Genomic DNA, 23,978 nt, shown 5'->3' with positions numbered 1-23,978 from the left:
CAAATCACAATAATTTCCTTGGAAATGACACCACATGTGTCATGTCACATAAACATATTTGTCATATCAAATATATAACTCCACTTTTACACCTTTTACTTTACAAAATAATTTACGCAATAAAATTGACTTACTTAGTTAACTTGTTATTTGTCTCTAAAATGGTAAGAAGTAATGAACATGTGAATTGAGTGAATGAGGTCCAGAAATCAAATTTCTAGTGGTAAAATTTATATTTTCAATGTAAAAAAAAGTTAACTTGTTATTCTTGACAACTGTACATGATAAGATTAATCACTTATACTAACTTTAGGATAAAAAGTCTCTCTTTATATAGCGGCAGAAACTTTTTCTAAGAAAAACCTACTAAACCGTATTATCAAAAAAAAACCTACTAAACCAACCCGTGTATAATTTTTTATCCGATACCCTAAATAATTGCGATATGTTTATATTTAGTGTTACAACTCTAAAGTCCTCTCAAACAAAAAGAAAAGATAAGAAAAGATGGGTCAGTTTCTTTCTTAAAAAACAAGGACTTTAATCTCATCAAATTGCTACGAATATCCCAACTCTCGATTCTTTCAGGGAAGCCATCTGGCCTTTTGACAGAAACACGTGTTGATGATGGTGGCCAATATTTCATTCCTGTTTTGGACACTTGCTCTACTTTCACAATCTTAAGTTTATTTTTTATAAAATCATTACATTTGTTAAAAAGTGAGAAAAATGGGTAAAATTAAACCAATTAGTGTTTTTTTTAGGGGCAAACCAATTAGTGTTGAATGGTGTATTACTATCATTTCATTTCTCATTATTGAATTCATACAACTTCTAATAAACTGATTTCTAAATTTTAATCAAATCACATACTATTTTTTTTTGAAAGTGATCAATTCACATACTATTCAATAGGCTTTAAGTTTGTTTTAGAAGTGATTTAATAATGGATCATAACACAGTGGCACGTTCAAACACGTTGCAGCAAGTTCACTTGTAACTTCATTACTTAATTATTCAGAACCAAAGACCAACCACAAATCCACTATACTTTCTTTTTTTGGTTATAACAACCACAATACTTTTTAAAACAAATAATTTGTATAGAAAATTATATTACTATGACTTAACATTATCCTAAATCCCCCATCCATAAGCCGACACAAAAGCACAGCAAATTGTTCCTGATGTCTCTTTTCAATCAATCTCTTTGTCTTTAGCAATGCATTAATTAAAGACCTTGCTACAAAAAGAAATAATCAATCTCTTTCTCATGATACCACATTCACAAGAAATATTTTCAAGATAACCCATATAAAAATATTGTAATTCTCATTTTTTAAGTTGGCTTTTCATGTCAATTTATCTCTATCTCAAGTTCTAAGATCGTATTAAAATCCTGAAATTCAAACGTTTGTTAAAATATCGCATTGACTAGAGATGCGAACAAAATAGTAAAATGCAATTTTAACCTTGTTTATATCATAAAGGAGCAAGTGTAAAAAATCAAAAAATCGTGAAAGAATCATGAACTCTTATGATCTCATTGATCATAACCTCTTTTAACGGTATAGTGAAATCGTGTCCCAGCTGATATTTTTTGACTTTTTTCTTTGAAAGTTTTCAACTTTTGATCATCAATATCCAAACATGTATATGTATGGAGGTGACAACTGATAAATTTTCAAATAATGCAAAAGAAGCCAATAAATGGCAAGCACTGCACTTTGTTTTTTCAAATAGAAAATGACACTCACATTGATACCCCACTTGCATATATAGTATCACTTCCCTTCACTCGGTTCTTGTAGTGTCGTCATATTCTTGTGAAGTGCAAAGGAAAAATATCAGAGAAAAGTGTTACTGTCTAAGGAAGATGGAGAGCATTCTTAAGCCCTTAAGAGATGGAGAATCAGTGCTGGACCTCAGTCCAAGATCCACCGTCGGCGGTGGTGTTGAGGATGTGTATGGCGAGGATCGTGCCACCGAGGACCAGCTTGTCACCCCTTGGACTTTCTCTGTTGCCAGGTCCTGCTCTTACTCAAAATCCATTACATGCACAACAACTTCATTTCCCAGTTTTTTTTGTTTTAGCTTCATCGGTTAAATTTACTTGTGATCATGCTCATATTTCTTTACCATTAAAGTTTTAGTCTTCCTAACAAGATTGTGTTCATTGTTGAAATGGAATTTTTGGAGTCTTACTTAGCTATTGGTTATTGTTTTGTTTATACTGATTGATTGCTGTATTGATTTTGACATTTTTTGGGGAGGGATGGGTTTTTAGTCATAATAACATGTTTGGATCAACTTCTCTTTCATCATCAGAATCAATATGAAACCCTGCAACTAGAATTAATTATGGTTTCATAATGAATTGTATAAGGGTTTCCAAATATGTACTAAATATACTTTCCTGATATGGATTTGTGGTCTTATGAGTTGTTTCTGCCTGCAGTGGACACTCTTTGCTAAGGGATCCACAGTATAACAAAGGACTTGCTTTCACTGAGAAAGAGAGGGATGCACACTTTTTGCGTGGCCTTCTGCCTCCCACAGTTAGCACACAGGAACTTCAGGTTTACATCTTTATAATCTAATAGCATGTTTGAAAATCCTTTTAAAATTGATGTCAGAATTGATTCTAAGAGAAACTTCAGTGAGTAGCTTTTGAATTCCAGATTTGATTTGAGGAAAGAAAAGTTGATCTAAACATGCTATTAGTTGTTTTTTTCTTCATATATAATCTTTGAGGTATGAGAATGTTATTTACCTCAACCCCTATTTGGTTCTCATCTTTTCATTCTATTTTGCCTACAGGAGAAGAAAACAATGAATGGCATCAGACAATATGAGGTTCCCTTGCAGAAGTATGTGGCCATGATGGACCTTCAGGCAGGCATATCAACTCATCAGTCATCATTGTGTCATTGTTTCGTGCATATTTGAAAATCCTTTTAGATTTTTAAGTTAAAATCAATTCTAGGAAAAAACTTCTTGGCGTAGGAATTGATTCTTAGAAAAGAAAAGAAGATCCACACATAAGTTGTCCACAGTGTGTATCATTGCAAATATATGATGCTGATTTCTTTCATTCCTAGTTGATTTTCTCCTTTTAGTGGTGTTTTGAACTCTTCCCTTATTGAACTTCACTAGAATGGATCAAATGATGAACTTGAATTTTATGAGAGAGAACATAGAGAATATATTCATCTACTTATGAGAATTGACATGTTCCTCTTATATATAATGAGGATATGAAAGTTGAAAAAGTATGTTGTTGTGGTCTACAGGAGACGAATGAAAGGCTGTTTTACAAACTTCTCATCGACAATGTTGAGGAGTTGCTTCCAATTGTATATACTCCTGTAGTTGGTGAAGCTTGCCAGAAATATGGGAGCATATTCAGGCGTCCTCAGGGTCTTTACATTAGTCTGAAAGAGAAGTAGGAATTTACTTTTTCCTGCATTCATTTGTATGCAATTTTCGACTAAATTTGGCGCGGGGTTAAAAAGGTGTTGGCCTTTTGCAGGGGGAGAATCCTTGAGGTTTTGAAAAATTGGCCTGAGAGGAGTATTCAGGTGATTGTCGTAACTGATGGTGAGCGGATTCTGGGACTTGGGGATCTTGGATGCCAGGTAATTTTTCAGGGGAGTCACACTCCTTACTCCTTAGACCTTAATTTATAATTTGAAAGACTTATTTGAGGCTATCTTTTAGTGCAAGCACTTATTAAAATAGCATATGGATACATTTAGGTAAACCACTTAATTAAGCACTTATTCAAAAGCTAATTTGATAAACTTATTGAAATAAACTCTAAATAGCTATAAGTAGGTATAATAAGCGCTTACTCATAAGTTAATCGGAGTAGCTTATGAAAATAAGCCCAAAGAAGTTTAGGTTAGAAACTGTTTTCATAAGCTACTCAAACACTTACATAAGCATTTATACTATAAGATAATATCAAATGAACTCTTCTAAACACGCCCTGTGACCACCTATCTATAAGTTGTTCAAGCTTTTCAAATTAGCTTATGAATAAGCATTTATGTGATATAAGTACTTAATTAAGTTGATTAACCAAACACACTCATAGTAAAATTATATGAGAGGGATCTACATAATTCATTTATGTTGGATGTGCTTCAGGGGATGGGAATTCCTGTTGGTAAATTGGCTTTGTACAGTGCACTAGGTGGAGTTCGTCCTTCAGCAGTAAGCATTTTCCATCTATTGTTTCTTCTCATTTTATTGATATATGTCAATATGTGCAATGATTTATATAACCTTTCTTACTTCTTTCCTTTTTTTTATAATGGTGATTAGTGTTTACCAGTAACCATTGATGTGGGGACAAACAATGAGCAATTACTGAATGATGAGTTTTACATTGGACTTAGACAAAAGAGGGCAACAGGGAAGGTTTGTATATCATATATGCCTTGCTCAAATTATTTCACTTTTTTTTTCAGATACTATTTGTATCATTTGACTTTTATTTATCTGAGGCAAATTTGATGTTTGTTCTTAGGAATATTATGATCTTCTTCATGAGTTCATGACTGCAGTGAAGCAAAACTATGGGGAAAAAGTTCTAGTGCAGGTCGTTGAAAATCCATGCATGGTTTATGTGGCTTCGAACCTATGTTCTTAAGTTATGGTGTCTGATTCTTTCAATGATTTCTGCAGTTTGAAGATTTTGCAAATCACAATGCTTTTGAGTTGCTTGCTAAATATGGCACAACTCATCTTGTTTTCAATGACGATATACAGGTACCATGTCTCACGATCACAATAGCTGTCATCTTTTTTCTTAAAGATTGTTTGTGTGTTCTAATTATTTATGTATTATCACAGGGAACTGCATCTGTTGTTCTAGCTGGAGTTGTAGCAGCTCTAAAGCTCATTGGCGGTACCCTGGGTGACCACACATTCCTCTTCCTTGGTGCCGGAGAAGTAAGACCGTTATTGTTCCCCCCTTTTCCCAAACTTGATTGATATCTATGATAATTTTGAGGGTGGTAATGCATGCCAACACAGCCTTCTGTTATATACCTAGTGCATGTTTGGAAACTCTTCGTCAGAATCAATTGTGGAAAGAAGCTTCTGTGAATAATTTCTGGGTTACAGAATTGATTCTGACTAAAGAGAAACTGATCTAAACATGCTATTAACAAGTTAGTTTGTCTGACTCAGTTATTTTATGCTTTTAGGCAGGAACTGGTATAGCAGAGCTAATAGCTCTTGAGATGTCAAAGCAGGTGAATCAGCTATTCATCATTTATATATCAGCCACACTGGTTTCTTGAGTTCATTTTAATTTACAAAGGGTCATATTCTTCTACTTATTTCTGTTGTTTCTGCCGCAGACTAAGCAACCTATTGAAGAGAGTCGCAAGAAGATATGGCTTGTAGACTCAAAGGTAGTAGAAAGCGTGATAAGTTTCCGTGGAGAACTATTTTTTTTGTCAGATTCATTTAATTTTTTGAATTTTAATTTCATTCTGTTTCTCTAAAGTATTTCTTCATTTCCTTGCAGGGTTTGATTGTTAGTTCGCGGGCGAATTCTCTTCAACACTTTAAGAAGCCTTGGGCTCATGAACATGAGCCTGTTAGCACTCTCATAGATGCTGTTAAGGTATCAAAATCTCTCTGTGCGAAATGCTAGCAACACAGAACACACTCTTCAATACATTCCATGAGAGGTTTATTTTTTAAAAGTCAACACATTAAAAAATGTAAGGAAAATGTGTTGAAAAGAGTGTGTTGCTACTTGCTAGCACTCATCTATCACTGTTTACGGCTTGTTGGTTTCCCTTAAGCATGTCCTTATCTTTAATTACCTTCATTTTCAGGTAATCAAGCCTACAGTTTTGATTGGATCATCAGGAGTGGGACAGACATTTACAAAGGAAGTAATAGAGGCTATGACTTCAAACAATGAAGTAAAAATCTTATCTCAGTCTCTCTCGTTGTGAGTAGTATATTTGTTGGATGTAAAATTTTAAATAGAAACTGTATTTCTGACATGCATGGCTTGCAGAAACCTCTCATTTTGGCTCTTTCCAATCCAACCTCACAGTCTGAGTGTACAGCTCAACAGGCCTACGAATGGAGTGAGGTAAAATAACAGATGACTAAATTTCTCAATACACCCTGTTTGATTGTTCTCTGGTTTTTTTTTTTTGGTCAACCTTGTTCTCTGGTTCAAATTATGCTTGAAACTCTTACATGTGTACACTAATAACTTTCTCAATTTGTTTGCTTGTTTCTACCAAAAGGGCCGCGCAATCTTTGCTAGTGGAAGCCCATTTGATCCAGTTGAAATTAAGGGCAAAGTTTATTATTCTGGCCAGGTTTCAAAATCTTCTCCAGATTCATTAATCTTTTTAATATCTCTTAGTTGGTTAAAAACAGGATATCATCATTTCTGATTCTTTCCTTGTCAATTCAGTCCAACAATGCTTACATATTCCCAGGCTTTGGTTTGGGTTTGGTAATGTCAGGAGCAATCCGAGTCCATGATGATATGCTTCTAGCAGCATGTAAGTTAATATGACAAATTTAGTGAAACTACGAAATGATGTTTTTTCCTTCTTATTGACTCTTTCAAGTTTTCTTGTCTTATTCTTCTTGCATTTCTCTTGACTTACATTACATGATGATCATAAATATATAACTATTTATAGATAGATTCTTAACCTCTCATGTGACATGACATTGTCGGAATTAGATTCACTGCAGTTAGGAAATCTCTACATTCACGCAGTCACACAATCTGAGTCATTCGGTCACAAGACTATCCTGATGAAATATATGAACGGACTGATCTTCATCGGCCGACTCAGATTGCGTGATTGCATGAACACAAATTATACATGTGTGTAGGGAACTCGAATCCGACATTGTCATATTGTAGTTTGTGTTTGGGTGTATCTACTTTTTCATAAATATTCATAGGTGTCCACTTGTTTAATATAAATAAAGATAGAGTAGCACAAATTTCAACATGATATGATCATGTCAACATAATGCCTTGGCTAAACCCATCTCGTTCTTCTATTGAATGGTGCAGCGGAAGCATTGGCTAAACAAGTTTCAGAGGAGAACTACAAGAAGGGTTTGATTTACCCACCTTTCACTGATATCAGAAAAATTTCGGCTGATATAGCTGCAAGTGTTGCTGCCAAGGCATATGAACTAGGTGTTTGCTCATTTTCTTAATTCTTACTATATCATTCTTAATATTCCAAGCATGCATTTCATTTTAAACTCAAGAATTGCTTCAACTCTTTGTAGGTTTGGCTACACATATTCCTCGTCCTCAGGATCTTGTCAAGTATGCTGAGAGTTGTATGTATAGCCCTGTATACCGCAACTACAGGTGAATGGAGGAAACTTCCTGTTGTTGAACCTGAGGCTTTTGGGTCTAAGAAGGATGTGTTTGATATGTATGGTGTGTGCTTTTATGATTATGCAAGAATATGAACAGTTTTATGCTTTACTTAAACCAGTTTGTTTCTATTTTAAAATCCTTATTTCATCTTCATGCCAATGGCGTTGATTATTAAAACTTGACTAATAAAGGGCTTAAGGAAGCATTATAGCTTCACGTATTTTTCCAACAGCTTGTTCGTTTTAGGCTGCGTATAAAGTACTTTACTTTTTTTTTTTTGATGGAAATATAAAGTACTTTACTTGAGTTTATCTTTTTTTTTTTTTACGGGGAGTTTATCTTATGTTATAAACACATAAATGGTTTTTATGATCTTATGATATAGTATTTATAAAGGTTAATTTATTTTCATAAGTTACTCAAGATATGGGGTTGACACACAATTCAAAACACCGTAACTCTTTTGAGAAGTGATTATGAGACTTTCTACTGCAGAACCAAACGCAACACACTAGTAATGTTTATCAACGCGTGTTGGATTACATCCATCAATGACTTCATACACATGCTCAAACTGAATGTATAAATTTATTGTATTGTGAGTAAAACTTCGACGGTATTTTTCCTCTAAATTTAGAAGTCGCAAAAAACTTGATTTGCACATACAAATGAACATTTAAGAGGGTAAAGTTTTTGCAGCACCTATTATTTCATTTACAAAATTGAACATCGGACATCTTTTTTTATGGAAGAACATCGGACTTTAAACTCCTATATCTTAGGTAATGAAATTCCCCTTTTAAAATCATAGAAACATGAATAACTTTTAATTTTTTCATGAGTACAATTGATTTCAAGCATAGATTCATAATTTTTTTTGAAATATTTATACTTTAAAAACAACTTTATTTATAATTCAAGAAAATTTAAAATTTTCTAATATCAAATTTACACTAAATCTACAAAATGTTAAAAGTATAAACTTCAGGCTGCAAGCTCCAAGTGACTGACCACTCAAGATTGTTATTTTTGGTATACAAGCAAATCAGCATGAGTATCCTTGTAGCGCTGGCTCAGGTAGTCCCGGTAATAGATCGGAGGAAATCTGAAAACAGATACAAACCAGGGATGTAAGAAGATTTCAAAGGAGTACTAGAAGGCAATCACACTAAAAGCATGTTGAAAATTCTTCTACCATTGATTCTAGAGCTAGAATCAATTCAAGAGAGAAGCTTCTGAGTTTTAAAATTGATTCTGAGAAATGAGAAACTGATCCAAACGTTATAAAATGCTTATCAGAATTGAATGTTAATCATGTGACTAAGGTCTCCTATACGCTAATCATAACATGCTTGGATTGGTGGTGAGCACACAATTCAAAACAGGTTAAGCTCATAAGCTACACTTTGTAGCTTCTCCTAGAACCAAGTAATTATGAGGCTTTAAACCACAAAACCAAACACGCTCTCACCGCTATGTTGGAAGCGGAGCGGATTTGATTTAACAACATATTGTGTGCTAGGACTTGAAATGTGTTGTTAGATTAGATCAGATAGAATTGTTCATTTACCTTGGAGGATTGTTAGCGGATTTGCAGGTTGGCAAGCACTCGACTAGACAATCATGACCAGGCTCCAAAAAGTATGCAATCTGCAGATGGAAATAAGATAGAAGTGACCAAATTACAATTGAACTTAACAAGTTTTGTATCTCAAAAGATGCATGATTAAAGAAAATCCTACAAATTTAAGTTGAGCCAAATATTGCAGACTTGCAGTGAGCAAATCCAGGCAAATAATTAGATCAAGAGGATTTGCTTCACTAAAAGAGAAATTTCTCACGTTCAAATTGGAAAGCTCAAATTTAATATATTAGAGTCAATGTGATACGGATTGCATTGAAGGTAAAAAAGAAGGGAAACAAGTTGGAGCTTACAGAATATCTCTCTCGACCATTTCCTATAACTCTGTGCAATGTAGACCTGAGTATAGATGCAAAGCAAATTGTTCACTTTGCAATGAACAAAAAAAAAGGATGCACTAACAAAAACCCTAATAAATGCATAGAACAATACTTATAAAAGCAGTAACATTACGTGCATGAAAAAAATAGCAGTATGAAAGGTTTCTCACTTGAAAATACAGTTGCTCCAGCGCTCAAGCATGTCTCCAAGATTAACTATAAATGCTCTACCAACATAAACAATGAGAGATAATGTAGATTAGATAGCGGAGGAGATCTCACAACAAATGTAATAGAAACTAAACAGGTATACTGTACTGCTTGTCTTTGCAATTCATAGCACATGATAGCATGCAGCTAAAAAATGGATTGAAATTTCAGAAATTTATCAGCTTAGGCAGTGATGTTATTTTATATTATTTGGTCAGGTTAAATTCTTTTTTGGAGTATTGTGATGCTATCAAATGAAATTTAATATCGGTATATTTTGATGATAACTAGCAAGCTTAGTTATGACATTAACATAAACACACATATACGGATTATAAGAAAATGATAATGAACGAAGGGGTGCAGCAGAAATTTTCAACAGTTACTCATTAGTTAAAAGGCCATGGTTAAGACTTAAGACGAGAATAGAAATCTCAAAATGCATATCATGCAAGAAGCAACCTTCATAATTCATTTTTTCAACTTATAAAAGCTAGAGGGAGTTAGGAACCGACTAACCCTTTCAATGGTGCCACATCCTCCCATATCTGAGGTTTGGAATCCTTATCCTTGCATATCTGCAAGCAAAAATGTTAATGCATTCAATTAAGTAGAGAAATATTTTGAATATAAACAGAAATATCAGCATCCTTCTTACCTGTAGACCCGGGACATCATCTGTTGCCAACAGAGTAATCAAACCATAGCCAGTATGAGCGCCAGCACCAAATAATCCTTTTGATGGATCTGAGATTTGATCTTCATATCATAATAAAAATGATCAATTCTCAATACTGCTGTAGATTGTAGAACATTATTTAGCTTGTAATATAAGGCACCATCCAAGACTAATTACTGATTCGATACCTTGATAGCGTAACAAGCGTGTAATCGCAATAGGTTCCCCCAGGATTTCTGGTTTATCAAAGAAACTAGCATCCAAGCCAAGTGCAAGGGCTATTATCCTTGCAACTGCTTTCCCAACTTCTCTGGATAATGATATCCCATAAATAATAGTCATCAAACTAATTTCAATACAAATGAAACAACCTATGTAGTTAAAATATCAACAGCTAATTAGTCAGACTCTAACATTCCCGGAGGACTGGGCGCAATTATAGCATGTTTGGTCCTCATAATCACTTCTGCGAAAGAAGTTACAGGGTCTAGCTTCTAAAGTTACCATACTGTGAATTGTGTGTCACCAAGAATCTAAACATGTTATTAATAAAAGGCAATGGTAATGTTACAAATAAAAAGCTTCACCAAAACTAACTTACAATGCCTGGCAATGGAATTTTTCCATAGTCTCCCTCCATCCTGGAAGAATATCTAAAAGCAACAAAATGTATGTTATTTGACTAGAAAGTAACCAAGCTAAAATTCAGGTTTTCTTCTTTAGAAACCTCAAAGCTTATAGCTTGAACTCAGATACCTGATGCAGGCCACATGTTTGGCCCATAAAAAGGTTTCTGGGATTCTGGGTCATTCTCAGCCACTTCAACTCCAATGTAATACCCCTCTTTGTAATCTCCTAGCAGGGGATAAGAGAATACAATGAAATATGCATAACAGACTTAAACATGAAAGAGTGTTAAACAAAGTTACATATATACCGTGTACTTGGTTTTCAGGATCAAGGATTTCATCAAGGTTTGGAGTATAGCCCCTATGCTTGTCATTCCTGAGAAGCTTCATCTTTTCATCAAGCGGAAGAGTGAAGAGTTTCTTGCTTTGAGCAAAAACCTCGTCCATGAAGTCCTGGCTTATTCCATGATTGACAAGGTAGAAAAATCCAGAATCGGTGCTAGCCTATTTTACCACAAGCAAGAAGCTGAAGTTGAGAATTGGAAGGAAGAAATAAACAGAGTTCTGAGTCCTCTGTATAGAACAGAACAGAGGAACAGGGTAAGGTGTTACCTGTTTCAGCAAATCAACGGATTGGTTGATGTTAGGGTTAGAGAGGTCAATACAGTTGAGGACAGCTTGAGGTTTAGGAGCTTCTTCTTCATGTTCTGGATTCTGTTTTTCCATTCTGGATTAACAGGACCAGACCTCAATTCAGGTTCTGTTTCTCTGAACTTCAATGGGCTCTGCAAGGTAAATAGCAGGACTCGGTTTGCATCCCTTGAAGAAGTAGAATTAACTGTATAGTAGATGCAGAATCACTCTTTAGGCAGATTCTGGATATTTCATTTGTCTCAAGCTAGGTAGGACCACTCATAAGTTACTCAATGGAGCTCATGAGTTAAGAAAATAAGATGATAAAGGCATTTTTATCCAAAATCTTAAAGTATTGAGTTCCTAACAATTAAAATTAAAAGTAGCAAATGCTTGTCAACAGGATCTCTTATGGCCAGTGTTTGTCTGTGATGGATTCTTAGTTCCCATGCATCATTGGTCTCCTCTATCGCAAATACTTATAGTTGCGAAATTTGGTCTTGAAGACGACATGGTTTGACTAAAGTAAAAGTAATTTTAAAGGATAAAGTAGCTTAAAAGGGCATTGAAAGTAATTTGGTAATGTAGATATAGCCTTTTCTTTTTCTCACTTCAAAGATAATGATATTTTGAGAGAGATAACATCATTATTATAGACATGCTCTTGTACCTAAACAACACAATAAATGAAAAAATATGTTAAAATAATATAAACACACTTAATGAAAAATGTAACATGTAACTAAACTCACATTAATCTTGCGATGAAGAAAAAAAAAAAAACTAAACTAATATTGATTTTCTTATCAACCATGTGCCCATACGAGCGACGAGCTAAAAGAATGATTCTACCACTTTAATTAATCGTTCATCATGTTTAAGTCGTGAATATTCATATCGGTGTGCTTTTAGTTTTCATTTTTTTTTATAGTTTTTGTGAAAAAAGAAAAAATAGAAAAAGAAAAAATCGTAAACATAAACTTATTTCTTTATATAGTCTACAGAAAATAGCTTTACAAATCTAAAAGGGAAAAAATCTTAAACATAAACTTAGCGTACAAATTTAGTTTTCAAAACTCCATACATCCCAAAATGGAAGTTAAAAGCTAAAGGCTAACACATTAGTGGCGGTGAAGGGAGAAATGGCGGCGGCAAAGAGGGCAAGAGTTGCAGCTCTGCAGCCACACGGTGATGCAGTTTGAATGGTACACGTGACCGCAAGGGACTCGCTTGTTACCATCAGGCGATCTCTGTCGCTCAAATCCTTCCATGCAAACAGAGCACACATCGCCGTCTGCGACATCCACAACCGCCGGCAAAGTCGAGACAAAGGCCTTCCACGCCCCAATTAGGCAAGGTGATGAATCTCCGGCGGCCATCGTAAGAACCTCGTCGAGATCAAAGATTTCCAAATCTATGGAAGTACTAGCCACCGGCATGACCACTGTGCTGTTGTTGTTCTCTGAAACCATAACGCTAAAGTTGTCCATTTTACAGACACAATTACATAATACAACTCAACACGGAAGGATATATATTGAATGGAACATGTATTGTCGGATGGATATCGTTATCTTTTTAGGGTCAGATTAGTTGTGCAAATACCATTCAATATTCATTGTTATATAGTTGGCATTTTGGTCAACTGCCCACTTTATTATTCTTAGCTGATTTCATATGAAAATCAATTATATTTCAAGTATTAACTAACATATATGTATTATATTTGGTGGCACATCATCATAGCAGATACTGATATCTTTTGTCTCAATTTGATAGCTCTGCCATTGCCACCGTTCACTGTTTATACTGCATTGACCAATTAATATTACGGACGTCTTGTTCATGAATGAAGATGGGTTTGATTGTGATTTTCTATTTATTGACCATTTCGTGTTTAATTTAATTGAATTGTGGTGAGAGAAAAAAAAATAATAATTGAATTGTGGTGCTTTTTAAGCTTGTATTATAGATTAATTTGAAGCCGTTAGTTATAAAACAGTTGGACATCGCAAGAAGCATGCCACGGCATTAGGTAGTGCGCGCTCAATAAACCAAACTTTACTTAAAGGTTCAATACATGTCTCCTTTTATTTAATTATTGTCTTTTTTTAAAATTTTTTTGGATTGTAGGGGCAAATTAATTAAAGCCCAACCTAACAACTACAGATCGTAAAGGTTTACTATAAATGGACTGATTAAGTTGACCAAATGGATGGGAGAAAATGCACGTCTTCAAAAATAACTAGCTAGAGGCAGCATCTAAGATAAAGTGTATGGGCCACTGAGTTCCCTTCTTTAAAGATGTGAGCCCATTATAGCAATTTGCTCTTGGTCTCACACTCTCACTAACTAAATGATGGCATTGTATTTGTCCAAAAAAAAAATGATGGCATTGTACTATTGATTAATGCCTTCACTCCTTTGTAAGACTATCTCCAATGGTGTTGAATATATGGTGTTTAATGTTGAAATGGTATTGTAATGGTGTTTAATGGAGGTGTTGAAAGTTGAAAGGGGGAGAGAGAAGTTGAAAAAATTCAACACTTGTGAAACCTGCGTGTGGGACCCAGTGGAGAGAGAGGGGCTGCAGATCAACACGTGGCTCCGTTTGATTGGTCCGAACGATTTTCGTTTATCCTAATCTTTCCAACTCAATTATTTCATTCAAAAAAATTTTAAAAATATAATTTTTTTACCAAAATTCATGATTTTTTTTCTCTATAAATAGATACTTGGTTCGTTTGATTTGGACACAGAAAAAAAACTAAGTTTTTCATCATCTTATTCATCTTATTATCTTTCTATTATCCCCTTTGCTTTGAAATAAAATATATTATTGTGTGCTTAGTTTCTTTTCTTCCATTTGAAGTTAATAAAATAAAATAAATTATTGTGTATATTTTTTTAAAAAAAATATTAAATTGTTAAGTGTTTTAATTTAATTTACGTTAAAAAAATATTACGTTAATTTAATTTAATTTAAAAAAATAAAAAAAAACATTAAATTAAATTAAATCGATAATAGTTTATTTAATTTAATTTTTATCCAAAATTTTAATTTTATGAAATCATAAAAAGAAAAATATAAAATTAAATCAAAATATGAAATAAAAAAAATGGTGGGGTAGGGTGTTTAATGAAAAATCATTGGAATGGGTAAAAGTTGAATAAAGTGTTGAAATGAAGAGAGAAGGTGATGTGGAGTGTTGGGAAGAGAAAAAGTGGAGTGTTGAGAGTGTTGAATGTTGAAACCATTGGAGATGGTCTAAGTGTTGCTTGGCTATCCTTGTTGTTTTAATGTAATGAATCACGACTCAAAAGAAAAATGAACCAACTAAACTATGGCAAGTGTGTTTTGTCTCAAGTTTGATAACATTAAAGGCTAAGGCAAGCCAAACAGATCTTACATCACCTTAAAAACACAATACAACACACTTGTTTGCTTTAATCCACATGAAACATGTTTTAAAATCAAAACAAAAAGTAAAATAATAATACTATCATCAGTCATCACCAATAATAAAAAATAGGAAATTGATTCAAATTCCAAATAGAGTATGTCAGAATAATGCTCAATCTATATTCAAATTGTTGATTACATTTTCAAACGGGTTTTTGCCGCCTTAAGAGCATCTCCAATGCAAGGTTCTTAGTTCTTATTTTTGAGTTAAGAATTAAGAACTGAGTTCTTAACCATTGGAGTGGATGACGTGGAGTTCTGAGTTCTTAAGAATAAGAACTAGGTTCTTATATAAGATGTTTTACTTTTGAGTTCTTAGCATAAAAAGTTAAATTTTTCTCTCTCATTCATTTAATTTAAGTATTAAATTAACATTTAAATTTAAATTAAAATTATATGAAAATAAAAAATATGAAAATAATGGTATATTGTAGGACCGGATGAATAGTGATAAGAACTAAGAACTCATGGTTGGAGCAAAACCTGCAAAGAGTTGCTTAAGCACATGTGGCAGTACGGGCCCACATGAATAGTGCTAAGAACTAAGAATTAAGAACTAGCATTGGAGATGCTCTAATAGAGCTATTCTAGCACTGTGATGAAAGCTTACACGCTTCATCAAAGCTATTATTTGAAATTGGATTGTGTTATAAACTTCACAAGGAATCATCAATTGATGTTAGACATTATCTTATTAGGTTTTGCATTGCATAGCTGGAATTTGACTAAGTTAACAATGCGCAGGATAATAAGATGAGATAACCTAACTGGATATATATGTAGAACTTATCAACACAGTTATTAAACTTTAAAACTTAATTAAAACATTGAACTAAAACTGAAATAAGAGATTTACCTATCTCATCCAAAAAAAAATGGACAAAGATGAATCGACACCTATATAGTGCAGGAAAATGATAGAACATAAAAATAAATTAAAGATATATATAATTAAAAATGACAAGGTGGAGATTCTATCAAAAATGTCTTTATAGCTGGGATGCCAAAAAATAATGCTTTGAAGAATGATGTGAAGAGTTCAAAATCGTGGGGATTTTATCTAATTATCTGAAATCGTGGCCATCCATTGTTGAGCAGGTGGGCCATGGTGATTAGATTAACTTCTTGCATCAACAAGAGACTGCCACGTTTAAGTACGAGGTGTCATTGTTAATTCCTCTCCGCATCCAACAAAAGTGTCTAGTGTCCAAAGATGCGGGGGTGATGCGGCAAAAACTGTGTTATTATAAGCAGAAAGTATATATATATGAGGTTACTTTTGTTTTTAAATAGTAATAATTTATTTTTAATGCATACATGCGAGTGGATTTACAACTAATACCCCATTAGTTAAATCGGATTACTCTCATGAATAATCAAATCAAGTTTGTGTTCACCCTAATCTACCCAACCAATAAAGCCACACTTTCGTAGCTTTACGTAACAAATAAAACATTGAATATGTTTGTCTAAGAATGAGATTGCTCGATTCCCCTTATTTATGGTAGCAGTGTCTGGTTTTGATATAGGCTTAGCTTGTACAAAGAATCGTAATGACACGACAGACGACGATGTACTTGTAGACTATACACTCTGATGCTCAAGTATTAGTAAAAGAGCAAAAGAGAATTAAGAATAATTCTGAATTTTGCATAATAAAAAAATGTTTAAGCAAATTATTACCCCTTGCATAGGATTTAGAACACTGCTTATCATATGATTGAGTGAGATAATTATATAATATCTATTCAATTATCAGTTTAAAAGTGATTTAAAGTAGGACTATTATATATGTTAACATCATTAATTATCAATTCAAAAGGTGGCAGCAATTACCAAACACTTGACAGATCCAAGGTCTATGTATCCTCCCACAATTTGATATTGCAGCATTATTTCAAAAGGGAAGGGGATCTCTTGCTTCCAAGACCTTGTCTTGGGGGGTTTCATAGCCCCAAGACTCGTGGAAAGCACCAAATCAATCATCCACTTAGGGCTCCAAAAACATTATCAACATCTAAACAAAAATCACCCACTCCACCACACATACCCCCCCACGATTTAATCGACACGCGACACCTTCCTCGTTAGAACACACATTACGCTCCATCACTAGAATTAGAATACAACCTAAAGCAGACAGGGTATACATGACTTTGAATTTTCAAGAAATATGCTATTGTAAAGGACATTTGGTGGGGAGATTTCACAGGTTGTATAATTTGTCTCAAAACAAATATGCTATTGTAAAGGAGTTGGGGGGGTGGAGACATGGCAGGTGGGAGTGGAATTTTAAATGGAGAAGGGCGTTGCGTGGGAGGGAGGAGTTGTGGTTTGATACCCTGTTGAATATTATTAATAATGGTAGTTTGCAGGAGGGGAGGCCGGATAGATGGTTGTGGGAGCCAGGGGAGGAGGGTGCTTATTCAGTTAACTCAGCTTATTCTTTTTTGCAGGTGAGTGATTTAGGAGTGTCTGACATCGATTTTCAATCAATCTGGTATGCATTTGCTCCCTCAAAGGTCAAAGCTTTTGCTTGGCGCATGCTGCTAAATCGGATCCCGACTAAGGTGAATTTAAGGAGGAGAGGTGTCATTCCGGCAGAGGTGGAGGTATTATGTCCTTTTTATAATCGTATAGAAGAGTGTTGTGATCATTTGTTCTGTACGTGCTCACGGTCTTTTGATGTCTGGAATGCTGTCTATCGGTGGTTGGGGTTTGAAACTGTATTGCCATCTTCATCAGAATCAGTTTTTAGCCAGTTCTCCTTTGTTGGCAGAAACAAGAAACAACGACTTGCTGAGGTAACAGTGTGGATGGCGTCTTGCTGGTCCTTGTGGATAACTCGTAACAGTGTTATTTTCAAGGATGGTGTTTGGGACGGTGGTTTGGTTGTGGAATTAATCCAGGTTCGAACTTGGCATTGGTTAAAAGAGAAAGTGAGGGAGTTTCATTATTCATTATATGAATGGAAGTCAAATCCGGTCATATGCCTCTCTTCTCTTTGAATTTTGCTAGGGACATGGGTTTTTGGCTACTGTTTGTGGTACGTTTGGAGTGGAGGTTGGGTTGTATTTTTTCTCTTCTGCTGTGCATTCTTGGCGTTGGACGTCTGTTGCCGTGGTTGCTTTTTGGGTTTGTATGTTGCTGCTATATGTTGGGGCATTCTTGGTTTATTTGGAGTAATAGTTTAAGTTTGTAAGGGAACTTAATCTGGTTTAGATTGTGTAGATGGGTTCTTTAAACTTTGTTTATTTTTTTTTTCTTTCTTTATTTTTCTCTCTTTCTTTTCTTGTATTTGGGTTTAGCACCCCTTGTGCTATTTTTGAATACAATTCTTTGACTTACAAAAAAAACGTTACTTATATGAAATAGTTTAATAATATAATCAATTGTATATTATATCCAAGGTTTGATAATTATGTATATGCGTGATAAGAAACTTCAGCAACTTTTGCAAATCATTTCTCCTTGTGTGCATGTTACATGTTCACTACTTAATTTAGGCTAGTTTGCGTGCATCACCTTCTAGCTTGAATGAACACCCTTTTTTCAATCTGGGCCGTCTACCTTTCTCCCTTCTCGATGAAATTTCTATGTGTTGTTTGTGTTTTGGTTACCTTGATGGATTGAATTTCTCATAGTGCACACATGTTGGTTGTAAGTTTTGTATTTAGGTAAATTATGTGGTATCCTGAATATTTTTTGGAGTGGTATCTATATTACGTAATTTAATAGATTATTATCATATTATTCAAAGTAAATACTACATATTTAAATTTTATTTTACTTATCAATTAACTTCATCTCATAAAATTCATTTTTAATGAAAAATGAACGAGCGGTGGAAACGAATGATGATGATGAAAATGCGCGTAAAATGATTATGGTTGATGGATGAATAAAGCTCAGATAAAGCTCAGAAAACACAACTCGCAAATCTTACGTCCCTAAGAATGGATCGCCGCATTACTATGATAGAACAAAATTAAAATTTTAACAGGTGATATAAAGAGGTGACACCTGGTCTTCTTCTTTTGCACAATATTAAATGAGAGTACCATTGCTTCCAAAATCCTAACACGTCACCCACACAAAAGCAATTTCTTTGTGCAGCCTAATCCAAAGTCGCATTCTGAGGGCGGTCCAATGAATAGAAAATGGGATAACATGATTGTGACCATAAACCACTGATCAAGAAGACTAGCCTGTTAAATTGAAATCCAAGTGGAGTCGCAGCATAGTAAACGTGAGGGTGACCACAGATAAGTCGTATCTCCTATCCATGGCCCACTCAAGTCACCCCCACACGAATCACAAGAGATGCGTGTGCCATCAACAAAACTCAACGTTTTCCTCACACGTGTCTCTTTCTCACATGTCGTTTCTCCTCCTTTTATCACCACCTCACTTTCCCCCTGTCATCACTCGTCACACACTTCATTCCTGTTGCAGTTGCGTTATGGAATCGGAGTCGGAGGATGGACAACTCGACCGAGTCGACTCCGAGTTGACTTCCACCACCTCCATTTCCACCATCTCCTCCATACTCACCTCCGACGACTCCTTCAACTTCACCAGCTCCGGCGACATTTCCTCTTCCAGCAGCGGCTCCGGCGAGATCCCAGGCCTGTCCGTTCTCGCACCGCTGCTTCCAGCATCATCTCCGTCGGAGGATGCGGCGGTAGTGAGGGAGAAGTGCGTGGGAAGGAGCAACAAGGGAGTAAGCTGGGGACATACTTCAGTGATCGGGAGGAGGAAGGAGATGGAGGACGCCGTCGCCGTCGTGCCGGGATTCATGTCCTCCACCTGCAACCACATCGGCGGTTGTACGGCACCAGGTTCCAGATCTTCCGGCGAGATCTCTCCCATTCATTTCTTCGGAGTTTACGATGGCCACGGTGGCTCTCAGGTACACCTGATCATTATTCCCTTTCCATTTATTATTTTTCACAAAAAAAATAATTCAGTTAATAATTAACCGGTGGCGAAGAAGGTGGTGATCGGAAAAGTTGGTGGTTATTACGGTGGTTACAGTTATAACCGGGAATGTAGTTGGTGAGTGAGCTCATTGGATAGGCCACGTGTTATAGAGTTATTGGAAGAGTGGTCCCCACTGATGGTGCGTTTCAGTTTCGCCACGACACGTGTAAAAAGGACCGTGCATGATACGGGGCTAGGGCTTCTTTTTCTGTTTCAGGACAGGTGTGATACTAGCAGTACTTTGCTAGGATAGGGATTGTTAACGTGACTGGGATTTACTGTGGTTTCTGTCACAGACGAATGGGGATGGGGCACGAGGAAAAGGGTATTTTGGTCTTGTGATTTTGCTTTGGACTTTGCACACGCGTGTTAATTGGGATAAACATAAACATTCTGTTTTATTAAATCGATAATTTTGGTTTTGGTGTGGAAGAAATAATAATTAATGAGAGGGGATTGAGGCACGTGGATGGAAGGATGAGCTTTGTGTTGATGAATCATGTGTCAGTAGGGTGGGACCAGTGCGTTTAGCAAATTTTAATGTGCCTTTTTTGGCAAATTGTGTAGGGTATTAGGGATGAATGATGGTCGTGGTTGATCTGGAAAAGTATTCAACTATTCATATGTTGTGTCGATTTCTAAATTCTAACCTCCTAAAGTCATGACAAATGTCATCACTTGGTTATTCATGTCACTATATTATTCAAGAACAAAACTTTAAATATTAGGTATATATAAACATATTTTTCATAATATATATATATACACTTTAATTTACATCATGTAAAAGGAAAATAAGTTATTAAGTGAAATATGTATACGATTTATTAAATTATACATCTATTCTTATATCTTAAATTGATTCTATCTTACAATCTACGTAAAATTAATTTTGTAACTTACTTTAATAATAAATTATTAAACATAAATATTTATGATCTTATACTGTTTGGTACATAAACACTAAAACAGTACATCTACTTTACACACCACATTTTTATTTTCAACTCTCTCATCTAATCACATCCTATTTCTTATTCATTAATTCTCTCTCATTTCTACCTTTCTTCCTCTAGGGTCTATATCAAACATTTTTCTAAACCAAAGGAGAGAAAACTCCGAGTAATGCATGTCATTTTCGTTCCTTTCCAAACAACGTGTTAGGGGGTGTCTTGGCCTAACAATTACTAGCTTTAACATTAAATTCCTTTCCCTCAATGGATCAAATTCATCCTTTCATGGTAATATCTCAAAAAATGTATTCTTTTTCCCTTTTCATCACTATCAAAATGAGTGAATTGCGTTAAATTCATGGTAGTTTTAATATTAGATTGAGTATTTCTTTAACTATAACTATTTATTTCATAATTATGATATAATATCAAAGATAGATGGTTAAGAAAGGCAACTGAGCTCTGGACGTTCTTCTCCTTGTAACAGGGAGAGTAATGCCTCTCCAAAATGCGAGGCCTAGAGGTCATTGTAGTTGGATATAACATTTTGATGTTGAACTGTGTCCAAATTTTTTCCCTAACGCTATTATTTTTTCCTTTTTCTATAAGCTACATTAAACATTGGATATAGTCTTTTGCATTTGTAATACGTGGCTTTCATAACATAAAAAGTGAGAAATTTCTCTAGAAGTTAATGATGCATCAATGAGTTTTACCATTCTCCTAACATTTTATGGTACGTAATTGAATCCTAGGTGGCTAAATTTTGTGCCAAGCGGATGCATGATGTTGTAGCAGAGGAGTGGGGCAGAGAAATGGCTGCAGCTGGTGGCGCTGAATGGCAGAGAAATTGGGAAGCTGTAATTGCTAATGGCTTTGAGAGAACTGACAACGAAATCAAATCAGATGAAGTTGCACCGGAAATGGTTGGATCCACTGCCTCCGTGGTGGTTCTATCTGGTTGCCAAATTATCACATCCAACTGCGGTGACTCAAGGGTGGTTCTTTGCCGTAGGACTCAATCAATCCCCTTGACAGTGGATCAGAAGGTTTAGTGACACTTATCTATTGAAACAGGAAGTTATATTCACTTTCATGTTTGACTATTAGTATGTTTGAATCAGCTTATTTTCCTTAGAATCTGTTCTCCCTAAACTCCGGGCGTTCCAAGCTCAGAGGGTAAAGTCCAAGCTTACATCCTGGATTGGTGTTAGAGTGAAGATCCTTTTCCCTTGCCTTCCCTTGTCCTTTTATAGGCCTCTCCTATTGCCTCTTGGGTTGCTAGGGATTTCAGCATCATTATGTGCTTTATACATGTTGAATGCGGTAAAAATTAACTTAATTGCTCATTGTGGGTTACGGGTGGCTATTTATCGCTGAAGTAATTGTGCTTAGGCGGTTCTCAACGGCTATCCATCTGCTTCTAGGGCCAAGGTATTGAAGGATGGCTTTTAGCCAGGAGACGCTAGCTACGCATATGGTCCCTCCACTTCGATTGGATTGTCACTATGTGATGACTCGGGAGGGACAAATCAATTCTGACATTCATAAGCTATTCACTCAGAAGTGATTCTGGCTTCAGAATCAATGGTGAAAGGGTTTCCAAACATACACTCTATAGATGATAGATGATGCTGGCTGCATTCTCTGTTTTCATGCATTTTCTTTGATTTTCATGTATATGTATTGAAGATAAGCCTGTGCTCAATTGTATGATTATATCTCAGCAAACATATTATAGTCAAAAGAGAAAAACATTTCCCGTACACTGCTTTTGAAGTTCTGAGATACATATGAGAAAGGATATTTAACCAAGATTAAGGAAAAAAGCACCAGCCTATCTATTTTGAAATCATATATTCTAACATTTTATTCTTTTCCTTCAATGCAGTTATCTTTTATTTCACTTACAAAATTAAGAAACCATTGTGCTTCCTTGTACAGCCTGATAGACAAGATGAACTCTTGAGAATTGAAGGAGAAGGAGGAAAAGTTATAAACTGGAATGGAGCTAGGGTGTTTGGTGTTCTTGCCATGTCCAGGGCCATAGGTACCTTGATTTTTTTTTTCATCTCCAGTGCATGACTAGCCTTGTATATTCATGTGTGATGTTTCAGGTGATTGGTACTTGAGACCATGGATTATTCCGGTGCCGGAGATAACTTTTACTGAAAGAACGGACGAGGATGAATGCTTAGTGCTGGCAAGTGATGGACTTTGGGATGTAATGACGAATGAAGAGGTCGGGGAAGTAGCGCGCCACATTCTAAGAAGGCGTCGGAGATCCTTGTCAACAACGGAGGAAATATCTCCCGCACAAGTTGTTGCTGATAGTCTGACTGAAATTGCATGTGGTAGAAATAGCAAAGACAACATTTCTATCATAGTTGTTGATCTCAAATCAAAGGGAAAACGCCAGCAAAGGCCTCCTTAATGAAGTTCTAGAGATAATCTAATACAGACAAACCCTTTGATGGTTCCTCATTGCTGCTTGGTATCACTTCAACTTGTGTTCCTTCTAACCTGCTGTACAGAACTGAGCTAACTGGCTTAAAGGTTGAAGCTTCATGACAAGTGACAACTAGCTAGGGCTTGTTTGTTGCAATGAAGTATAGATCAATATTCCATTTTTATCCGTTTGGTCTTGAATTAAGGCAAATAGAATGAATCTCAGCAGTTCATTATTTGATTTTAGTTTTTGAACATGAGAAGGAATGGAATAAAATGTGATAGAGTTTATTCTATTCCATTTCATCTAATACTATCATTTTCTTCTTTCAAATTTGGAGGCATATCTTTCAAAAAATAAAATAAAAATTGGAGGCATAGGATCGAATAATTCTGATAACATTACAAGTATTTATTTGATGCATTCTCAAAATAGTAAAATTAAACCCTGTTTTTCTCTTTTATCATATAATATCTAAATAATAATAGTGTTATTCTACCTATCATTAAATATTTTCTCATTGAAAGACAAGTGCAACAAAGCCTAAATAGTAATTTTTCCATTTTAGTTGATATTGAAAATATGTTGGTATTAATAATTGATGCGTAAAGGCTTACA

At 35.2% G+C, this 23,978-nt stretch overlaps 4 protein-coding genes and 1 pseudogene across 4 annotated transcripts; 3 read left to right on the top strand and 2 right to left on the bottom strand.

Annotated features, from left to right (window-relative positions):
• Positions 1-1,771: 1,771 nt before the first annotated feature.
• LOC130710116 (NADP-dependent malic enzyme) lies at positions 1,772-7,552 on the top strand. Its single transcript, XM_057559267.1, has 19 exons — positions 1,772-2,028; positions 2,459-2,579; positions 2,821-2,895; positions 3,294-3,445; positions 3,533-3,638; positions 4,153-4,218; positions 4,330-4,425; positions 4,535-4,606; positions 4,693-4,776; positions 4,861-4,959; positions 5,217-5,264; positions 5,373-5,426; positions 5,543-5,641; positions 5,859-5,948; positions 6,047-6,124; positions 6,285-6,359; positions 6,458-6,548; positions 7,079-7,207; positions 7,303-7,552. The coding sequence occupies exons 1-19, from the start codon at positions 1,877-1,879 to the stop codon at positions 7,389-7,391; spliced, it is 1,776 nt and encodes a 591-aa protein (XP_057415250.1). The 5' UTR covers positions 1,772-1,876; the 3' UTR covers positions 7,392-7,552.
• Positions 7,553-8,413: 861 nt separating this feature from the next.
• LOC130710117 (2-oxoglutarate-Fe(II) type oxidoreductase hxnY-like) lies at positions 8,414-12,004 on the bottom strand (annotated as a pseudogene).
• A 629-nt stretch (positions 12,005-12,633) lies between these two features.
• LOC130713455 (uncharacterized) lies at positions 12,634-13,002 on the bottom strand. The gene has a single exon (XM_057563220.1). It carries the CDS (start codon positions 13,000-13,002, stop codon positions 12,634-12,636), a length of 369 nt encoding a protein of 122 aa, XP_057419203.1.
• Positions 13,003-17,125: 4,123 nt separating this feature from the next.
• On the top strand, positions 17,126-17,983 carry LOC130713454 (uncharacterized). Its single transcript, XM_057563219.1, has one exon. The coding sequence runs from the start codon at positions 17,126-17,128 to the stop codon at positions 17,981-17,983; it is 858 nt and encodes a 285-aa protein (XP_057419202.1).
• A 1,392-nt stretch (positions 17,984-19,375) lies between these two features.
• LOC130714365 (probable protein phosphatase 2C 6) lies at positions 19,376-23,655 on the top strand. Its single transcript, XM_057564262.1, has 4 exons — positions 19,376-19,887; positions 21,667-21,960; positions 22,856-22,961; positions 23,029-23,655. Exons 1-4 carry the CDS (start codon positions 19,438-19,440, stop codon positions 23,343-23,345), a joined length of 1,167 nt encoding a protein of 388 aa, XP_057420245.1. The 5' UTR covers positions 19,376-19,437; the 3' UTR covers positions 23,346-23,655.
• The last annotated feature ends 323 nt before the right edge of the window (positions 23,656-23,978 follow it).

The sequence above is a fragment of the Lotus japonicus genome, chromosome 4, assembly GCF_012489685.1.
Source record: "Lotus japonicus ecotype B-129 chromosome 4, LjGifu_v1.2".
Lineage (NCBI taxonomy): Eukaryota > Viridiplantae > Streptophyta > Magnoliopsida > Fabales > Fabaceae > Lotus > Lotus japonicus.
The sequence above is the reverse complement of the archived record's forward strand: the minus strand, read 5'-3'. Positions and strand labels throughout refer to the sequence as shown.

Excerpts from the sequence above, each read along its gene's own strand:
- LOC130713454 (XM_057563219.1), top strand. The coding sequence starts at position 17,126 with ATGACTTTGAATTTTCAAGAAATATGCTATTGTAAAGGACATTTGGTG.
- LOC130710116 (XM_057559267.1), top strand. The coding sequence starts at position 1,877 with ATGGAGAGCATTCTTAAGCCCTTAAGAGATGGAGAATCAGTGCTGGAC. Across the intron at positions 4,960-5,216 it reads TCTTCCTTGGTGCCGGAGAA|GCAGGAACTGGTATAGCAGA; the intron begins GTAAGACCGTTA and ends TTATGCTTTTAG. Across the intron at positions 5,265-5,372 it reads CTCTTGAGATGTCAAAGCAG|ACTAAGCAACCTATTGAAGA; the intron begins GTGAATCAGCTA and ends TTTCTGCCGCAG.
- LOC130713455 (XM_057563220.1), bottom strand. The coding sequence starts at position 13,002 with ATGGACAACTTTAGCGTTATGGTTTCAGAGAACAACAACAGCACAGTG.
- LOC130714365 (XM_057564262.1), top strand. The coding sequence starts at position 19,438 with ATGGAATCGGAGTCGGAGGATGGACAACTCGACCGAGTCGACTCCGAG. Across the intron at positions 19,888-21,666 it reads ATGGCCACGGTGGCTCTCAG|GTGGCTAAATTTTGTGCCAA; the intron begins GTACACCTGATC and ends ATTGAATCCTAG. Across the intron at positions 22,962-23,028 it reads TGCCATGTCCAGGGCCATAG|GTGATTGGTACTTGAGACCA; the intron begins GTACCTTGATTT and ends GTGATGTTTCAG.